This window comes from Eleginops maclovinus, chromosome 19 (assembly GCF_036324505.1).
Source record: "Eleginops maclovinus isolate JMC-PN-2008 ecotype Puerto Natales chromosome 19, JC_Emac_rtc_rv5, whole genome shotgun sequence".
Taxonomy (NCBI): domain Eukaryota; kingdom Metazoa; phylum Chordata; class Actinopteri; order Perciformes; family Eleginopidae; genus Eleginops; species Eleginops maclovinus.
Genome location: NC_086367.1, coordinates 3,024,082 through 3,045,697, shown reverse-complemented (window position 1 = coordinate 3,045,697; position 21,616 = coordinate 3,024,082). Strand labels below are relative to the sequence as shown.

The 21,616-nt window shown below is 40.5% G+C and overlaps 1 protein-coding gene across 1 annotated transcript; it reads right to left on the bottom strand.

Moving 5' to 3' along the window:
• Positions 1-230: 230 nt before the first annotated feature.
• Positions 231-20,420, bottom strand: enpep (glutamyl aminopeptidase). Its single transcript, XM_063909719.1, has 20 exons — positions 19,632-20,420; positions 17,290-17,431; positions 16,248-16,382; positions 16,029-16,149; positions 15,196-15,350; positions 10,029-10,142; positions 9,807-9,941; positions 9,645-9,710; positions 9,452-9,517; positions 8,259-8,419; positions 7,744-7,826; positions 7,008-7,144; positions 5,705-5,760; positions 5,475-5,622; positions 4,773-4,846; positions 4,498-4,602; positions 3,557-3,730; positions 3,179-3,319; positions 2,055-2,136; positions 231-1,623 (listed from the first exon to the last, which is right to left on the bottom strand). Exons 1-20 carry the CDS (start codon positions 20,267-20,269, stop codon positions 1,477-1,479), a joined length of 2,880 nt encoding a protein of 959 aa, XP_063765789.1. The 5' UTR covers positions 20,270-20,420; the 3' UTR covers positions 231-1,476.
• Between the last annotated feature and the right edge of the window lie 1,196 nt (positions 20,421-21,616).

Sequence of the window (21,616 nt, the reverse complement as noted above, 5' to 3'; positions counted from 1 at the left end):
ATGTTGCATCTAAAGCCTCTTACACTCAAGACTGATGCTTATCTACGGTATGCATTATTGGAATAAATATAAGCATGCAACACATGATTCTTTTTCCGGTGTGGTTTTGTATGCATACTGTGAATATAAAGATAAAAGGAAACTATAAAATACAGTAGAGGAAGAAGGCCTATCTTAAAATTGTACTCTATACGAAAATGTTACCACCAACATGAAATAAATGAAAGATGCATTGTAGTAAATATTTATTCATTAAACTCTTCATCTCCATTTCTACTCACCAATACAAAAACACACAAATGCATAGAGAGTGGTGTGTACTAAGGCAGAATGCATCATAATATATTATATGTGGGTCTGTGGGACCATAGCTGCACTCTGTGCTGGTAATGGAAAATTACAACCATTTACAAAAATATATAGAATTTATAATAAAAGTGATTCATGGACACAGAGGAGAAAAGGCTGTATCATTATCCTCTATGTGATAACCACGAGATCAGGAAGAAATTAAAAAGGACAAAGTGAGTAGAACTAGAGAGAGAAAAGGCTGCATTCAAGGTACACTGGGCGGCCAGATGATGGGAGAACACTGGTGATGTTGAACTGTAATAAAGTGGTACAGGAATGAGTTAGCACTGCTGGGTTCCCTCGCCTCGCAGTCAGTTTTTTGACTGTGTTTGTAGTTAGATGCCTGGAGTAATATCTGCAGTGAACACAAACTTACGAGATGTTCACATTTTGTTCTACGGTAGCCCACTGGTGAGGTCTTGCCGGTTGCTAAAAAGTGGCAAAATGAGACTTCTAAACATTACCATGTTGATCATTAGCTGTCTTTAGCTTAGCGTCGGTGGTGATGTGCAGTCATGCAACTGTCATGTAGTTTGTTTTTAGCATTCCGTTAGCTTTTTACCTTAGCCATTTAAGCTTCAACTTATATTAAAAAACATGTAATATGTGGAGACTATCCTGCTTAAAAAAACATGTAAACATCATAAACATGTGTTTGCCACAGAGATGTTTGTGGCAATATTCCATAATTGAAGGAAAAAAGAACTTGGCTTTATTCGAGGGAGCCCTTGCAATGCTAACTTCCGAGTCGGACTGGAAAAATATGTCATCACTATATCATAGCATCAGTATCAAAAACTCATTCAGTAAATATTAGACAGACAAGAACTCTACTTGTTTTGAACCCAAGCTTAACTCACCTTAGATGCATAAATGATTGTGACAGCAGTGAAGGGGACATTTTAAATATAATATAAAGTCTGGCAATTAGCAAAATGGGACTTGGGAACGGAAACTTGGATTGTTGGAAATTGGTTTTGATTTTCTGTTTTCAATCTTAATTCAGATCAGCAGCCCTGTCTTTGGCCCTTAAATAGAACACTAACCAATCCCAGCCTCGCTCTTCATGAAGTGAATGGTATAGGCCATATGTATGTCCCTGCAGGGTTGTACACTGGTGCAGCTTTAGAGGCTGTTATTCTGCAGCCACGCGCTGATCTCGTTCTCATTGGTCTTGATCCACTCAATGTTGTTCCTCACTGTCTCCAGCGCCTGTTGCCTGGGCATCACTCCAGCACCAGCATCCATTGTTTTGTTAAAGAAATGCTCCATCTATGAAACCAGCACAAAGAAATATTTACCAAGTCTGAAAACGAACTGTCAACCTTCACTTTCTTTGCCTTAAACACAAAAAGATCGACTTTTTCCCCATAAGAGCCAGTGGTAAATAAAACTCTATCCAAAACCTTACCAGGCTTTGATTCATGAAGCTAACTTTACATCAAGGGAAAGGTATCTATTGACCTTATGATGCAATAAAACAAGCTCACAACAAAACAATCATAGTCCTTTTTCAGGCCTATAGGAGCATTTATTAAAAGGAGAGATTTAGTAAGTTACTGGGAAGACAATTTTACGACCTACACTTCAGCAAAAAAATTAAAAAAGGGAAAGTGCCTGAAACCAAACATGTATATAAAATTCTAAAAAAAGTATTTAATGAACCAAAGTCGTAGATATTTGCACAGAAGGACAGTACCAACCTTCCACAGCTGCAGCTCTGTGTTGTAGCGGGTTGTGATTTGACCCAGAAGGCGACCAAGGTTCCGGTCATTGATGGTGTACCTGTTGAGAAAGACCAAGACCATGAATGACACAGTGCATCTCTGTGTTTCTTCTCTCCAGCAATATTCCATTTTATAATAACCAGGACCCTTCATTTCCCTTTTTCATCCATCCATCAGATGCCCTCAGACTTTCCCTTCTTTCCCGTGGACCTGAAGGCCTCTACCATTGTCTGTAATCTGCTCAAGGCTATAACAAAAAATCAGAAAAATGATATGTTGCTAAACCCATACTGGGTCCAAACACTAAATTCTGCATTGATGACATATTTTTGTAATCCTACTCAGAACGGCTACTTTAATCAAGAATCAGCAGGATATGTCCACTGGATTTAAGGTATATTGAAGAAAACAACCTTTGTGGCAAACCAACGTGAATGATATCTGCACGTTTTGTTCGACCCTGATAATCTCCAAATATTAACACCACGCTGGTTGAAGCGTAAATGCAATCACCAGAAGTCTGGCTATAAACAAACTACATTTCATGTCACCACTGAAACAATGGCCGCTTGATTCTGGTATCATGAGCATTTTCACAAAGCATCTCTGGCATATCTTCAGAACACTACCACACTACCACAGGTCCTTCCTTCCTGCAGCGGTCAGATTCTACAACTACCACAGCCCCTGATAGACCCCCCCCCTCCCAACACACACACACATTACAATAAAGACTACGACACCAATGTTGTGCAATAACACTTGTGTGCAATATGCAAATTGGACAGTTATTACGAACAATAGTTGTAAATTGAAATATTTGTAAAACGTTTTATTTTTAATTTTATATCAATCTTCATTTTTGCTGTAACAATGTAAATGTCCCCTCTGTGGGACGAATAAAGGTATTCTGATTCCGATCCATTCATCCACACTTAACTCCCAATTTTGACTTATTTCTTGCTATTCTGTCCAATGTTGTGTTTCAGATTGTTCTGCTGCTAACCAAAGAGTACTTAATGCATCTTTAAGATTTAGTTTGTGTTAATTGCTTGATAGTGTATTACTGTGTGTCATGTCATAGACCTCGTTGCACTCACCTGTTGACCAGGTAGTCCCAGTTGAGTGTGGTCCACTCCCAGGCCATGTCCTGCCCCAGTGGATTGAGGGACACATATCGCACCACAGTGAAGAGATCCTGACTCCTGACCACACTCTCATCTTTAGTGGCCTCCAGCAGCCTGGTGGACAGAACAAAGGTTATCTATATTACCCCCCTCGAAAAATGTTCTAGGTAACTGTAAATTAAGCTTTTGCTAAACTCTGTAACAATGGCCAGATTGAAAATGTTCACATTGTTGTAGTACGCAAACATTTGAATATTTCCACCATGGCTGTACAAACCAAGTCTAACCCAGCTGATGCAACATTACTCCTTGAATAGTATTGTGTAAACTCAGTCTGTGAGTTGTGATTACTTGTAGAGGAGTTCCACGTTCTCCACAGATGCCAGTCCATACAGCAGCTTGTCTTTCTCCTGAGCTAGAGTAGTGCTTTTGTACTTAATGAACATTGTGTTCCACTTGGTTGCGTCAGCAGACTTCTTCATGCCATATTTATAGACCAGTAGCCTCAGGTTCACCGCTACACTGCTGCAGGGCAAAAGGAAAAATACATTTTAATATCAGGTTAGGGATGTAAAACATTATTATAAAACAATATCGGTGTTAATAATGTGTTTCTTGTTATTACAGAAAGCTGATTATGTTGATATTTGAAACATCAAAAGTAAATATCAGGTTTGGCTGTCAGAATCGAAAAGCAACGGTTTCTAAATTCAAATATTTTGATGCTGTGTCTCAATTTGGATACTTCATTTGTACTGTGAACAACTGTATTGTTTCGAAACACACACGGCTACTGTTCCTGTCACTATAATGTACGATAGCCACTGTTACCTAGCTAGCTAGCTCCCTTATGATCTTTGGGGGTGAGAATACTTGCAGACGGCTCAATTACCCAACAAAATGAAGGCTGATTTGTTTTGGACACCAATTTACTGGTAGGTTGCTTAAAAAGTAAAAAGCAAATGTAGAACTTTTATTCATAAAGTGCTGTCATTACCAGACCAACCTCAAGTGCGGCTTGTCGTGCAATTTTTGTTACGTAGCCTAGATGGCAGTTGTTGGTCATTTCTGAACTTCATCATCCTGTACTACTACATACTTCACTTTGGGACGCACCCATGCACTCAAATCTGCAAATGTGAGTACCAACTGAGACAGCACTTGTGTGCATGTCTATTGTGCTAGTTATGAAATTGCAACAAATGACAAAAAACTATACTTTAAACTATAGCTCTGCCCATTTACAATACGTTGTTGTCTTTTATTGAGGAAAATGTGACATGTGGTGATACCTTAGACTGCCACTAATCCACTGGTCAAAAATGCGAGAGGCTTCAGTCAGAGATGCCTCATCCCCCATCTGACAGGAGATGCTGAGCACAGTCTCCCTCAGTAACCTGCCAAACAACAGTGGGTGGTAAACTGGGTTAGCACAGAAGAGCTAAGACACATTCTGTATCAGCAAAGGTGTTGTAACATTCACCAGGTTTAATTATTGTACATAGTGAAGGAGTTAAGGGAGGGTCCCTCAGTCCTGTTTGTATGTCACTGTCACTTCCTGCTGTACCTCTCCGTCTGTAATCCATTATCCTCCCATCCGAGTTGTGTTGTGATGGCTTTAACATGGTCACGGAACAGTTGCTATAGAAAATAAACAGAAATATGGATCTTAATAAATCCAGGGAACTATACAAATCCGTAGTGGACAGCTTTTCACTTGATCCATATATATATAAATACATAAATATAAATAAAAACACACATATAATATATATTATATTATATTGATATACAGTTGATTTAAAGAAAAAAGTTATATTGTCATGAAAAAAATCCAAATTTGACTAGAAAGAAAAGCAAAAAAATGTAAGATTACCAAAATAATGGTGATGGGGAATCTATAGAGCAACTTTTAAAACAGCATCTGAACAAGTGTTGTACACTTAAAAAGATTCACAAAAATCCTAAAATAAGCAGCACCAGAATAAAGTCCATGAAATAAACTTGCATACAAATATAGAAAAATGTATGGTGCAGTTATTAAACTAGTGTCTTAACTTACTATTTGGTTTTTATTTATTATAGATGTTTCTTTCATTCAAATCAAACCATTATTCCCTGAGGTTTTTGCACACGCTGCATTAAATTAATGACTTGATTTATCATTAAAGTTTAATGTTAAAAGAAAGTGTGTTAAAGACTTTTTTGCTGAGGCAGCTTATTGAAACTTGAGATAAGCTTAAAGGTTAATGAGATTTTACTCCTTTACCTGGAACTTTGGGTAGAACTCTTTGTCTGAGAGCATGTCCCGGACATATGCGATGGAGGAGGACACGCGCTCCCACACGATGTAGTCCGTCTCATTTTTCAGGTACTTCGTCAGGTTGAAGGCATTACCATAATCTATGACATTCGCCCTGAACAGGACATGAAACAGAAGTTAAAATCTCTGTATTTAACGTCATTAATGTTCCTACAGTGTTCTCGGGTTAAACTTACCTGGCAAGAGCAAAAACATCATCGATGTAGCTTGTGCGATCAGCTGCATCTAATTCCTGTTAAAGTTAGAAAACTGAGTCAAACAGTGAGCTCTCTGAGGATAATACAAAAATAAGATGTAATTGAATAAATCATGAGAAAAAAGGTCATTTTATACTCTAAAAAGTTGCTATATATTTCTCTCTCGTTATGTTTTTCCCCTCTAAATCTCGTATTCATTCGCCTTTATTAAGCATAAGTGGTAATTAAGGTGGGTTCCCAATTGATGTGACGAAACTTTTTTGCCTTGCTTTACTCTCGCAAGTTTGACTGTGCTGGACTTGCCGCAGAGTAGGGTTAGGGTTAGGGGCTTATCTCAATGTAGCTACCTACATACAAACAGTGTTTCATCAACAGTGGCTGAAATAACCTCTCTTCATGCTTTGTGCATCTCGTGAAAGCCCCAGATGTATCAGGGGAAACACATTTGTTGTGTCTAGGTCTTCACATCTTGCAAGTTACAAATAGCTATATCAAGCTTGTTTAAAATGGTATGATCCCAAATGAACACAGCAAACATACAACTTTGATAATCTTCTTAATGGACATTGGTTTGACTAGGGCTAGCTACCATTGTGGTTGATCCATCGACTTGAAATAAGGTCATGTGGAAGATATAAAGCAGTTGCTCTTTTGATCAAACCATAGACAGTCTACGGTTTGTAAATACATATAGAGACATTGATTTTTATCCGGTTTCTATGAACATCATGTCCTTTACCTCCATGTGACGCTCATGGTTCCATTGCCCACAGCCAGGCTGATTTTCCTTTTACTGATTCAACTAAATCAGGACATCAGTGACGACACGTCGAAAATCTAAATTATTATTGGATTTCATGAGACAGCCTCACTAGGATAACAAAAACTCCACATTATACTTGTCGCCTGATGCAGAATCACGGCTGTTCTCATCCTTGCATTGACCTTTAGTGTTATCCTGCTGTGCAAAAAGCTTCAGTCCATCCTGAAGCAGCATAGGTGTTTGTGAAGTTTTTGTGTGTGTACTCATCAAACAACATGTCAGCTAACTAACATTGCAATCAGTCACGTTAGCAGTAGTCAAACTGAGACATAACTGACTAGAAATACTACCAACCATGATGACAACTATTCCTGTTGCAGCTTAAACACCTGAATTTCCCTACTCAAAAAAGGTCTATCTTATCTCATCTTATTTTATCTTATTTTATCTTATCGTATCTGAACTCTTAAACATGCTGGAGAGTGTGTACGTGTGCATGTGTAGATCTCTGAGCTTTACCAGGTGGTTGTTTTGAAGCTGTTCACTGATAGCGTTCCACATAAGGTTGTCATGGTTAACTCTGTAGAATCCAATGTGATCATTGTTAACCTTCAGCAGCCCGTCCTCTGAGGCCAAATAGTTTTTGACGACCATCTCTGAAAAACAACAGTCAAAGTATTTTTATTATTTTACAATTACGCGATATACCTCAAAATGTAATATATTTTCTCTAGAAAAAAGATAGATATGTTAGAATAATCCATATATCAAATGTTACTATGTGCTTGATTATATTATTTGCCTAGCTAAAGAAGTGTTGCACAATATGTTATTTGGTTACGCCTCTCTCTCTCTGAGGGCGACTGAAAATCTGATTGGAGCCTATGCGCCAACCAGGGCCCGATACCCCCCGCCAAACAATGGGGAAAGGCAAACACCTCCAAGCGGGAGAGTAGAAAACATGATTGTAAACGAGAGATCGGGGCTTATTTCTGTGGATCTGTGAGACAGAGGAACTACTTAAATGTGGTCTTCAGAACAGTGAAATAGGAGGGGCCCTCGCCTGAGTTCCTTTGTATAAATAAATGCTGTTAACTTGACCAGAAGCTTCATGGATTCTTTTAGGCTACTGCTTCTTCAGATTTAGATACGCAACAGATACCATGTGTCAAAGGTCACTGCCAGGTTTAAAGACAGATTGCTGATGACATGTTTGCAATTATTTGAATGTTCTGAAAATGATTATACACACTACCTGTGGCGCTCTTGTAAAATATTTCCGACATATTTTTGTTGCTTTTCACAGAGTGCCATTTGACTGGAATTGTCCACTTGTACCTGTAAAAAAAACAAAAACATTAGTTGTCAATAAAGTCATATCATAGACAATTAAAATCAATTTAGGTCATGAATTTGAATAACTTGAATAATTATTTAAATGTCCTCTGCTTTTGCCCACTAAAGATACAAAAAATAAAATAAAGTACTCTTTCTTCAGCTGTGGGCCGTAAAACAATAAACGAATACTAACAATGAAAATCAGATTCAACTTAAATATCTTCACACTTTTATAATCCATGGTTCATGTTATTGTCTTTCAACATGGAGAACAGATCAATAATGAGAAAGAAAGTCTAAACAGTTTTGAGCACCATGCTGAGAAATATACATTATATGACACAGAATCTGGCATAGTCTCTTTTTTTGTCGGGTTTGATGGGAAATCTAAATCAAATTGAGACACTGCTAAAGATTCTCTGCAGCACTGACCCCAGAGGTGAAGGGGTTGTGCTGGCATTAGCATTAGGATCCAGGAGGAATCTCTTCTGGCTCAGTTTGGCGTCCGTCTCTGTGACAGTCAGATCCAGCACAGGATAACCCATTTGTTTGGTCCATGTGTCCATCACGTCTGCAACCGGCAACCCGCTCACCTGGGCACAAAGCAGACACTGGTTACTACTAAAAAAAAAGTCTAAAGGATAACGTGAGAGCAAAATGCACACTAAATGCTACTGAGCTGAACACCAGTTAGATAATAAAGCTGTGTGGATGTTGCGCTTCACTGCGGAGATGTAAGGATCATCTAGGTTCATCTCTGGTCTAAAGTCCTCAATATAAGTATTGTTGCAGTTAATGAAATGTTCAGTGATGTTTCAAACTATACATTCTAACATGTTGTAAAAAAGTAAGTAGTTAAGGACACATCAAGCGCTTGAATTGAACCCTCAAACTTCCTTTTGGTAGACAACTAGATTACAGCTGCAGTTATTGCAACTATCACAAGATAGCAAACATTGACACATTTTTACAAGTAAGTAGTATCTTAATTGTATTGCTTACAGACTAGATGATTAATACATGTCCATATTTGTATGCATTGTTTGTCAAATGTTTCCAAAGCACTTACTTTATGATAGTGTGACTCATGTTATTGCTCCACACAAATTAGATGTTATTACTTGAATTATATCACATACCAAACCTTTTTAATGATCCTGTATCAAAATAATTGAACCAGACAAGGGCTAAGGGCCTGTTTGGATTTGTGTCACCATAATCATGTCTGTCCATCGGGTGTTTTTATCAGCCTATATAATTTGCTCCTCTTCTCCTGCAGTTATCCCACCTTTCAAAACAATGCTAACGGAAGATACTAACAGAAGATGCTAACCGAATGCTTACTGCTATTTTACAGAACTTACACCCACTACAAGCTAGATGTACTTTGGAACTATTTCAGCTGGTGCAACCTTTACAATTGTAGTATTTCATAAACTCCGACCTTAGTAACAAACTACAATCAAAGTAAGGTAAGTTTGAATGCATGCATAGCTAATGCAACCAAGTGACATGACACATGATATCCGTCTGTTCGCCATTTTTTCCCAAAATATAAAAAAATGTTCTTTGGTAACTAGATATACTTGGTACAGTTTAAGATGAAATCTGATAATGGAAAATACTTCGGCCATAGATGTCCAGAAGTTTGCTGTTTTGGCATTCTGGAAGTGGTAGTCTTTCAAATATTTCTGTTGAAAGGAGAAAAAGAAAAACAGACTTTTCATTAATTAGCTGCTGGAACACTTGGAACTTGAATGAGCATTAATCAAAACAGTTAGATCCATTGTTAGATATCAACAACTATCTGTGACTTACGCGACATCCATCTCTGAACAAGTCTTTGCCCATCCAGTCCTCCAACATCCTGAGAATGGATGCTCCCTGGATAATAACAAATAGTTGTTGCATTAGGATACATTGTCAGTAACTACTATCTCATTGTTCCCATGGCAAACAAGGTTTACTGTGTAGTCGGACCTTGCTGTATGAGATGCCGTCAAACACAGAGGTGATCTCCGCTGGGGTCGACACCTCCACGATGATGGGGTGAGAGGACAGGAGGGCGTCGTCCACCATGACAGGAAGCACATCACTGATGATCATGATGTCTCGCTGTTCACCACAGGAGGAAACAAGACATGTTTCATGGGGTTCTCACAAAGACGAGGATCCATTGTTGTTCCTTTCAATGAATCTCACCATGCCCCAGTTGGGTTCAGCTTTCTCCACACCGACGTACTCAAAGAAACTGGCAAAGCCCTCGTTCAGCCAGAGGTCATCCCACCAATCCATGGTCACAATGTTCCCGAACCACTGGAGAAGACAACTGATATCAGTTTCAAAAAGGAAGTTATATGGCATTTACACTGTTCTCTCTTTTTATTAGATATATTTGATGCAATTTCAGTAAGAACCCTCCCCGTTTTCAGATTAGTTACTGATTTAATTGTTTCCTGCAAAGACATTTACAATTCAACATGTTTAAGCAGTTTAAAAGGTATAATTCCTTTCATACCCGGTAGGCTCCCAATGTGACAATGTTTGACTTTGAGAAACGCTAACAGAGAGGAGCAATGTGAGATCAATGTTAGTCCATCAACATTAAGAAATCAATGCCCTAACCCTAACCCAACCCTAATCTGTAACACACTGTCTGCTATACAGTTATCAGACGTATGAGACAACATAACCATCATTATGAATATATTTTTTTACAAAATAAAATGTCTAGTCCTAATCAATAGAGAAAAATACACTAAATAAGAATAACAGCACAATATTACAACCAACTACATTGAGACTGAAAAACCTAATTTCGCCTAAAATGCGAGTGAAGATATAAGTCTCCTAAGATGGTTTTTAGTTTGATATCCAGGAAGTACAGAGTTTAATTGACCTAGAGTAGAAGCAAGGGAGTGTTTCCACTCCAGCTTTCCACTGCTCTTAAAGGTTTCCTATTATGCTATATTTCAACATACACATATATTGTAGGGCAATATCTATACAAAACTGTGAAGTGTTTTGCTCAAAATGTCAAACAGATCACCCATTGTAGAATGCCTCATACCCCTCTATTTCAGCCCTGTTCTTGAAGTGCTGATTCTGTGACTGTCGCTTTAAATGTGAGCTGAGCTGAAGCTGGCCACGCCCCTTTGGAGCGTCAAGCAGCTCTCTGTAAAGAGAGAAGTTTCTAACGAAGAAACTCAGCTAAACGCTGCTGTAATTAAACCTCATATTATGTTCCAAACCACATCCAGCATTATTTCTGAAACACTTCTCAGCGGTTACCACTAGAACAGACACATTATATGTATTATAATATACAACAACTCTACGTCCCTCCTGCAGACAGCCTGCTGAACACACAGACACAGAGGTGCTGCGGAGGGGATTCAGATTTGTAACTGTACATGGGGGACGATAGGTTGGGACGTGTCACGTGGGCGGGACTTTTCCAAGAGTTCAATGTAAAGCCAGCGCACATCAAAAAGTGCATTTTGCATAATAGGGGACCTTAAATGCCAGGATTGGTTAAATGCAACGTCAATTATGACTTTAAGTTTTATTGGATTTTGTTATTAAAAAATTAGTAATAATAGAATAAGAACCATATTTTATCTGTTGAACACATCATTCATAAAGATTTCATTGTGCATATAAGCAAACAAAACAAACACTTTGTAATCCCTTGCTGTGGGTGACTGAAATGTTTTCATTGTACTGAATTGAAATAAATACTGCGGCTCCAAAAAAAACTAAATAAATCCATCCATCCATCTTCTCCCGCTTTTCCGTCAGGGTCGCGGAGGTAACAGCTCCAGCAGAGAGCCCCAAACTTCTCTTTCCCTGGCCACATCAACCAGCTCTGACTGGGGGATTCCAAGGCGCTCCCAGGCCAGCGAAGAGCTATAATCCCTCCACCTGGTCCTAAGTCTACCCCTCGGTCTCTTCCCAGCTGGACGTGCCTGGAACACCTCCCTAGGGAGGTGCCCAGGTGGCATCCTCACTAGGTGCCCGAACCACCTCAACTGGCTCCTTTCAACGCAAAGGAGCAGCGGTTCTACTCCGAGTCCCTCCCGGATGACTGAACTTATCACCTTATCCCTAAGGGAGATGCCAGCCACCCTGCGGAGAAATCCCATTTCGGCCGCTTGTATCCGCGATCTCGTTCTTTCGGTCATGACCCATCCTTCATGACCATAGGTGAGAGTAGGAACGAAGATGGCCCGGTAGACAGAGAGCTTTGCCTTCTGGCTCAGCTCTCTTTTCATCACAACGGTGCGGTACAGCGACTGCAGTACAGCGACTGCAGTACCGCTCCCGCTGCTCCGATTCTCCGGCCCATCTCACGCTCCATTGTTCCCTCACTTGAGAACAAGATATACTTGAATACCGAGATACTTGAACTCCTTCACTTGGGGTAAGGCTTCATTCTCTACCTGGAGTGGACAGTCCATCAGTTTCCTGCTGAGAACCATGGCCTCAGATTTGGAAGTGCTGATCCTCATCCCCGCCACTTCACGCTCGGCCGCGAACCGATCCAGTGAGTGCTGATGACTGATGAAGCCATTAGGACCACATCATCTGCAAAAAGCAGTGGTGCAATCCTTAGCCCACTGAACTGCAGACCCTCTCCCCCACGACTACGCCTCGAAATCCTGTCCATGAATATCACAAACAGGATTGGTGACAAAGCGCAGCCCTGGCAGAGGCCAACCCTCACCGGAAATCAGTCCGATGTACTACAGAGGACCCGGACACAGCTTTTGGGAGTACAGAGATTGGATTGCGCAGCACCTCCCACAGTATCTCCCTTGGAACTCGGTCATACGCCTTCTCCAAATCCACAAAGCACATGTAGATCAGATGAGCGTACTCCCAGGCCCCCTCCAGGATCCTTGCGAGAGTGAAAAGCTGGTCCGTCGTTCCACGACCAGGACGAAATCCGCATTGTTCCTCTTCAATCTGAGGTTCGACAATCGGCCGGACCCTCCTTTCCAGCACCTTAGAGTAAACTTTCCCGGGGAGGCTGAGTAATGTGATGCCTCTGTAATTGGCACACACCCTCTGATCCGGCTTTTTAAAAAGGGAAACCACCACCCCGGTCCGCCACTCCTTCGGTACTGTTTCCGACTTCCACGCAATGTTGATGAGACGTGTCAACCATGACAGTCCCTTAACACCCAGAGCCTTCAGCATTTCTGGGCGGATCTCATCCACCCCCGGGGCTTTGCCACTGTGGAGTGGTTTTAATTCCTCAGTGACTTCCCTCCATGAGATTGGAGTTGATCCCCCTTCATAGTCCAGCTCCGCCTCTAACATAGAGGGAGGAGTTTTCGGAATTCAGGAGTTCCTCAAAGTGTTCCTTCCGCTCTAACACACTATCAGTTGAGGTCAACAACGCCCCATCCTTACTATACACAGCTTGGACGGTTCCCTGCTTCCCCCTCCTGAGGTGTCAGTCGATTTTCCAGAACAACTTTGGTGCCGACCAAAAGTCCTTCTCCATGGCTTCTCCGAACTTCTCCCACACGCTCGGCCACGGCTGAGGCTGCTGCCCTTCGGGCCCGTCGATACCTTGCAACTGCGTCAGGAGTACCCAGGGATAACATATCCCAGAAGGCCTCCTTCTTCAGTCGGACGGCTTCCCTGACCACCGGTGTCCACCAGGAGGTTCGAGGGTTACCGCCCCTTGAGGCACCTAAGACCTTGTGACCACAGCTCCCCGCCGCAGGTTCAGCAATACAGGCTTTGAACACCGCCCACTCTGGTTCAATGTCCCCAGCCTCCACAGGGATGCCTGAAAAGCTCCACTGGAGGTGTGAGTTGAAGGCCTCCTGGACTTGAGATTCCTCCAGACGTTCCCAGTTCACCCACACTACAAGTTTGGGCTTACCAGGTCTGTCCAGAGCATCCCTTGCCACTCGACCCAACTCACCACCAGATGGTGATCAGTTGACAACTCCGCCCCTCTCTTCACCCGAGTGTCCAAAACATGCGGCCCAGGTTCATCGGGGCACACAAACCTCTCCACCACGATAAGGTGCTGGTTCTCGTAAAGGCAAAATAAATCATTGTTTGTAATCCCTGTAATTATCAACCACATAAAGGTTGAAGGTTTACAAGAGCATGGGCTATTAAATTCAGTTATGACAGCAAACTGACATGGAATGCCAACACCAGTGCTAGCTTTGCAAATGCTGAGCTACTAGCTTTAAATTCACTGTTGGATCATAGAAAACTCTCTTATAGGCAATATTTCTTTTCATTCATTCACTTCATTTACCTGGGAGACACAGGTAAATCACATGACACATTTTAACAGATCTTTGAACAAATAGACGACTGTCGCTATCAGATAAAATGTGCTACAGCAAGCTAGCTAGTTAATGCTTTACAGGTTCCCAGTTTATCCTTTAGAACATTGTAATGGGCCTCATTAAAAGCTTGCCAGTAAGAGGACTATTTGTACATCATCATATATGAATAAACGTAGTCTTGTGACTTGAAAGAGTTCATAAAACTTCCTTGCCTACCTCAGGTTTCTTATCTCACTTCATTGTAATATAGCTGATATCTTGGGAAGATATGTATATCATTAAAAGCTTGAATAATAGCACATGAAGCTATTTTAAACTTTTACAACTAGAACTGTGAACTCATTCTTTCCTTTGATGATACAGATCTTTCCATCCGTGAGGGAAATTAAGATAAAAGCCATCATACCTTAGCCCAAAGAGAAGTGAGCTAAAGTTTTGTTGATATATGGTTGAATTATGATACGGAAATAAAACGGTACAAAAAGAAAAGTTCTACATTTGAACACAAACACAAAATCTGAAGCATCTAAAGACCAGCTGAAGCTATAATATGACCTTCTCTATCCTCCAAGATCAACCACACTCTTGACTCTTGGACAGCATTCAGGGTTTATTGCATATAATTGAGTATTCTCTCCCAACACCTGATTTGTGTTAACTCCAATCCTATTGCCATGGCAATGTCATTGTTCAATCTCCTATTTCCTACAGCTAGCCAACACTCTTTTTTCCCCCACTGTTGTGATTTTTCACCAGTATTTTGCCTTATTATTTAAACACCTGACACATATGATTATCTAAAATGTGATGGCAATTCACATTACTGGTTATGGTATGTTGTATACTAGTGGTATCTGCGTCCACCACCCTGTTTGGCAATTTAATAGAGCAACATTTGTATTATTTTCATATTTCAGGCTTTTTTTCTGCAACTGCATTCATAGTCCAGAGATACATGCACACTTTGGGAGGAATGCAACAAAACAAAGCGGGAAAGAATACTGAAGTAAAATAAGCAGGGCAAGTATTTAACATGATAGGGGTACCTGGTGGACCAGCTCATGGGCGATGACACTGGCCACTCGCTGCTTGTTGTAGGATGACGACTGCTTATCATCATACAGAAGGTTGGTCTCCCGGTAGGTGATCAGGCCCCAGTTCTCCATGGCACCAGTACCAAAGTCAGGGATGGCTATCTTATCTGGATCAAAACAGCACAAAGCGTCCGCTGAAGTTACCCGTTATCATATGTTTTATTGCATCATTGCCTTACTAGTTCTAGTTACACAGTATCATGACGATCATGATGATGCTGGTAAAATTGTCATCTAAGTTGGAATGCTTGTTTTTTTTAAATCTCTTAATTTGGTAAAAAAAAATTGTTTAAGGCATCTGATAGTTCCTCTAGCTCGACCATACGAATACCATACTTTTGAAGAAATACTTCTCTACATTCAACATTTTGTGAGTTATGTCCATGATGCACACACTGAAAGATGTATTTCATGTGATTGGATAATGGCCCCATTGGTTCTTATTTACCTTTACTTAATTCAAGATTATGTTGAGTCATTTTCTTTTAAAACTCTGCAATTAAGTATAACAGAGAGCATTATAAATTCAACCACATATGCATAACTAACTAACTAACTAACTAAACTAACACCTTTGCTTCAGTTAGGGTTAGGGTTGGATTGTTTTGTTGTATTTACTATCTGGACACACACGTTATGTTGCATATTACTAGATACATATAAAAAGTGAATGTTTATTTTATTCGAAAGATATATTGTCCCCAAATCCAAAGAATGTGTAATTGGAACAGAGGTTATAAATTAAATGTATTGTCTGACATGTTTAACATAGTATATAAACCTACCAAGTTTTGGGATCGAGTAAGTCATGTTGAAATATTCTTCAAAGTAGTCAAAGATGACCTTGGTTGTGTTAGCTGCATACTCTGCAGTTTTTAACTGACTTGGCTGGGCGTAGATTCTCAACTATAAAGGCAGAAAAGACACAGGAAATATGCATGTATTGGCATTTTACATGAAATGAAGAGAGTTATATTAACAATGGCATGTAATGGTAAACTCACAGGAATTCCTTTGGCAGAAGTTCTTTCCAAATGGCTAAACTGGTGCACAGCAAAACACACCAAATAAGTACTCATTGGAACAGATTTCTCAAAGGAGGTCTTCACTTTATTGCCAGGCAGTTGTTCAGGGGTACCCTGGAGAGGTAAAGAAAAGACTATTGAGTAATGTCCATGTCACTCAGACTGTAGAGCCCCTGGCCCAAAACAAAAGGCATGACATCCATTCCTTTTAGTATTCGAAGTGTTCCCTCCAAGGCTGGCTTCCTCTTTCTTTGTTTTACCTGCCATGGGAACGTTTGAGTAATTATGCCCCTTTCGCCTACCATTCTGCACTCCAACTGTATTTGAAACAGTTTTATTTTATTACTTATTCAGTACATACTTTACATTCATAGCTTTACGTATACATAGGTATTAGTGGAGCTGTACATTTTGACGATTTATGTTAAGTTTCACTGATGAACCACATTCATTTGTCCAACGTTGGTGACAAAGCCCAACCAAAAGGAATGAATGCACCCAATATAAAGGCAATGCTAGATCTGTGACACACAGAAATTTGACAAAATGAACTTTTGGTTATAACAAGATAGCTTATTAATAAAGGAAGTCGGCATTGCAAGGGCTACCTCGACAAAAAGCAATGTGATTTTGAAATCGAGGTGATTTGTATTCCAGGGCCATCTTGACATTATTAATGCTACTTTTATGAGTTTTAAAGCATACATGCAAATGCCAGAAGTAGAAAGCTAACATTTAGCTAGAAACAAACCACATCACGGTCACATGACTTTACCTCACCACCGCTAAGCTAAAGGCGGCTAATGTTAAGCATGATGACGATTGGTTGTCTTATTTAGTCAGTTGTTAGCAACCACCGATTAAAATATCTTTAGCTTGATCATAAATCTTCTTACATGTGTCAGCCAAAGTCTGCAGCCTCACCAGTATACTGTCCATCATGAAGAATTTGAAATACTGTCGGCAGTTGCAGTTTAAAGCTATGCATTTACAATGTAAGAGTTACTGACTTCAATCCTACCTGAGGTGGCATGTTGGACAGAGCTCCATACTTATCATCATGAGTGATGGAGATGTTGTAGGTTGCTTTCTTGTTTGGTTCATCGAAGCAGGGAAATGACTTGCGTGCATCGGTTGGTTCATGATCAGTTGCAGCAATCTTTCTGGTGATTAAATGAGGGACAGAATATTGCAGATCTGTTTAAGACCAGGTGCTTTTCCTCTTTTTTTAAGAGACATAATCAGTAAAGATAATACCGCAAAAAAAAAGGTCATTATGTTTGTCATTTCTAATTTAATCCATCTCATTTTGCACCAGTTAGTTCCCCTACTCAAGTTATATCCCTGTAGATCTCCCCATATGTGTTGTTTTGATAAATTGATATCAAAAACCTAGTGGCAAGGAAGCTGACTGCTTTGCATGCTTTTTGACCAAAAGTCACACTAGAAAACTGTAAAACATGAAAAACCTGTAAGCTTGTATTAACCACTTACCTTATTTCAGGCACCAAACCAAAAACGTGTTAGAAAAAACATTCACTTTAAAAGAGGGAACCAGGAAGTGCTGAAATGTTAAGTCATTTGCAGTTTAAGGACTTATTCCTATACTGTAATTCTCAAAACCATAATGTAGTGTGTGATGGTCATTCCAAAAATGTTGAAACTTAGGGCTGTGGACATACTACCACCCATTGTCACCAATCACACATTAACACACAACACTGTTGATCGCCACTTCATTTCAGATGTCAATGTGAAGATAAGATCAAGAATAAAGTGAAAAGAGACTGTGTGTGTTTTTTTTCCTCACAAACACTGTGCACTGATTTGCTTAGCTGTACAGCCAATTGCACTCCACAAACTAAGGCGACAGATGCTGACTGATTGCCCAAGACTGCTGTGTCATCGCCTTGGTCATATAAAGCACTGTAGACCCAACAGATTCAAATATGGCAGAGTGAAATATAGACCTTTACCAAGACCTTGAGTTGAAAGTGACACTGTTTCCAAAATATGTCTTCTCAGTCATTTGAAAAGTTTTTACCAACCCAGGATTGACCTCTCTGCTGTCCATATATATGCTCAGTATGTATGAGGTATCATATTGAGCCAATGACTGTTTGGAACATAATAAGCATTCAGGGCTGAAGTAGATTATTTCTCTGGGGTGGTCAGGAAGGATCTTTTTTTCCTGCAGTGTAAACATGTGTCACCATTGGAATCTAATGTAACTGAATCCAAGCTGAGCCCAGCTGCTGTCCGGGGACTAGCAAAATAAACCCTTTTACGTCTACCAAGAGCTCAAGAAAATATGTTTCTCAAAAGGGATGCTAGATAGAGTGTCACTTCAACCAACAAATACCCTGTTATTAACACAAAAAAAAACAAAGCCAACAAGAAATGTGTTTTGTAGCTTGACGAAAGAATCCTAACACATTTCCTTTAGAAACATAGCTAAACTTGAGACTATTGTATCACATTGTGAGTAAGAGATGATCCTTCATGCTTTTTATTAACCCGGCGAGACTATTGCAATAAAATTAAAATAAAACACTGTAAAAAAAAAAGCATTTGCCAAAAGCCTACCTCAGAAAGTCATCCCTGAACTCAACACGTTTTGGAACATTGCTGCAAGACTCACATCACAAACATTCGATTTGCTTCACTCTAGCTTCCATCCTCGTTTTTACACACAGAGCCCTGAGTACATCATTGACATGCTACATTACTACCAGTAAGGTTTTCAGAACAAGAGGGCTGGTTGTCTGTTGAGCTTCAAAAGGAGGCCGTACCTCTGCAGTGGTGGTTCCGAGACTCCTCTTCCTTTACACATCACATCTGTGGTTCCTATTGACACCCTTACAAAGCAGCTAATAACCCACTTAATAACACTGGCCTTCGTCCTGCTTCCTACTGTCTTGTTTTTTCATTGTGGGATTTTAAAGGTTTGATGTTGCTTGAGTTTTATTTTTTATCCTTTACTGTGTGTCATTTTATTATTGAAAAACACTTGAAAAGGGTTTAGGGTTAGCGTTCTTGTTTTAGGAAAAAGTGCTCTACTAAATTAACTTTTTTTTACTTGGTTTCCAACATATCACAAAGTCTTTATCATTAGATAGAGTTTGCTCATGGAGATGGATCATTTAGGATCTCAGCGGCTGCACATCCGTGGCATCTCTATTGCAATTCAGCCAATTCCTTCTGCTGAAGAAGGCCTTTTAAATGTGATCCAGTTAAAGCTCCAGAAAAATAAACTGACTGAAGCTGTGTTGTCTGTTGTCTATCGGCAATTTCTTATATTATTTTCTGATTGATTGACACGTTTGGGATATGTTTCTTACAGAAGCAAATGGAAGAACTTACTTTGTGTCCCCATCCTCGATGTAGATGACCCGGTAGAATCCCACCACAGATCCGTTGAGAAAGCCCTGGAAGTCCAAACTGAGCACGTACACCTCTCCTGGGCCGGTGACAGGCAGCTCCTGCGTGGCCTCCACCACCACGTACTGCTGACTTACGTATTCGAAGCAGCCCTTCACTGCCATCTCCCTCTGGCCCGCCTTTCCCCCCTGCATCCTCAGTCTGGGTATAGCGCTGACAAATGTCTCCCTAATGTGAAGCCACAGATGACGGGTGGGCTTGCTGACTTCCACGTGGATGTCCACAGTGCCTGTGTAGGTGTCGTCCTCCAGGTCTGGCTCCAGGTGCAGGTCATAGTGGACCGGGTTCACATAGCTGGGCAGACGGAAGTTCTTCCAGTCCCCATTGGAATCTGTGGAAGGCAAGCAGGGCCCTCTGCCAGCTGGGGGTGGAATGGTAGGCCCTGCTGTGGGGGCTGGCGTAGAGGGAGTAGTAGTAGTGCTTGTCCCCGACTTGGTAAGACCCACCCCGAGGCCCACCGCCAAAGAGCACACCACCACTGTTGCACAGATGATGGCTACATGCTTACCGCGGATGCAGTAACGCTTCTGCTGCTGCTCCATGTCCATGCTCTCCACCATGGTGACTCCCAAACTTCCCAGGAACTTGGCTCCACAGCTAGAGCTTTTGGCTCTTACAGTATAGATTAGCTGTGTGAGCTGATCTAAAGCTTGCCCCTGTGTAGTGCAGAGGGGTGGAGAGAAGAAGAGGAAGAGAAGTGAGGAGTAAATCTGTCAGACTGGGAAGAGAATCTCACACATTGAGCGAGAGATTTATTCCGTCCTCGGTGCTGTAAAAACGCCTCCTCCTGTTAAACATCTACAATCTGCCTGTAAATCAACAGCTAAAGTCAAACTTTATGTGTGTCCTAAAAATGCTACATGTTGTTCTTTGTGTCAAAAGAATATGAAGTCAGTGCAGGCGTCCAACTTTAAAATATCTGATCAAATGTGTGTGTTTTGGATACAGTACAACCTGATGGAGGGATGGTCTTTTGTTTGGACATGACTGCACCAGAAATTGCATTTGCTCTCTGGTCAACAGGCTGGCTTGTGAACAGAAAAAAACAATGTCTGTATTGTGTTGGGTGCACCACAGTAGAGGGATTAACTATGTAGAAATATTCTTTTTCCTCTCGTTTCAGCAGCAACAGCGCCTGAGGACGATGATGCTGATCATGCAGGTGGTTAGTTATGTGTCCAACAACTTTTCAAAGTAACAAACTGAAACAGCTACAGGCAAGATTAATGTTCATGATCTCCAGAGGATGATCCCAAATACATTTACCCTGTCCTCCATCTGTAGAAGCATGATGGAAACATACTGTATAATTGTTTTGTTTGAGGTATTAACTTGAGTAATGTTAGTTTCTTTTTCGCTTTCATTAAAATCACATTTTTCATCTTCCACTCTTCTGGTCTCTCTGGTGGGAGCTTGAGTAAAGTATTTCATGATTTATAAGTCGGTTTCAAGTGCGTTTGGACACTTGTCTTGTTATATTTCAAGTCCACCCAGGTTGTTCAAGCTTTAACAGATGTAATACTCACTAAACATGGATTTAAAAGTATTTTAGCAGCAGCATTTTATCTCCATCTCAACATCATGTATCTCATTTACCCTTGTGTTTTCGTATCATGGGTTCCAAACCAACAAACATTGTTGTCACGGCATATCAATCATTTCCTTTTCTTTGCACCCATCAACATTTATTGATTATTTTCCTCTGGTAACCTGTTCAAAAGCATCTGCCTCCATAAGGTTTCTTCACTTATTGATTCAGCTTTACTTTTAATTTATCACCCATTTTTACATAATCTTAAAGGAAGATAGTAATCGACAATCATCCCGTATGATTTCATGTTTGTATAATCATCTCGAGTGCCAGTCTCAGGAAAACCCTTACATACTTTTATCGGGGCTTTAAATAC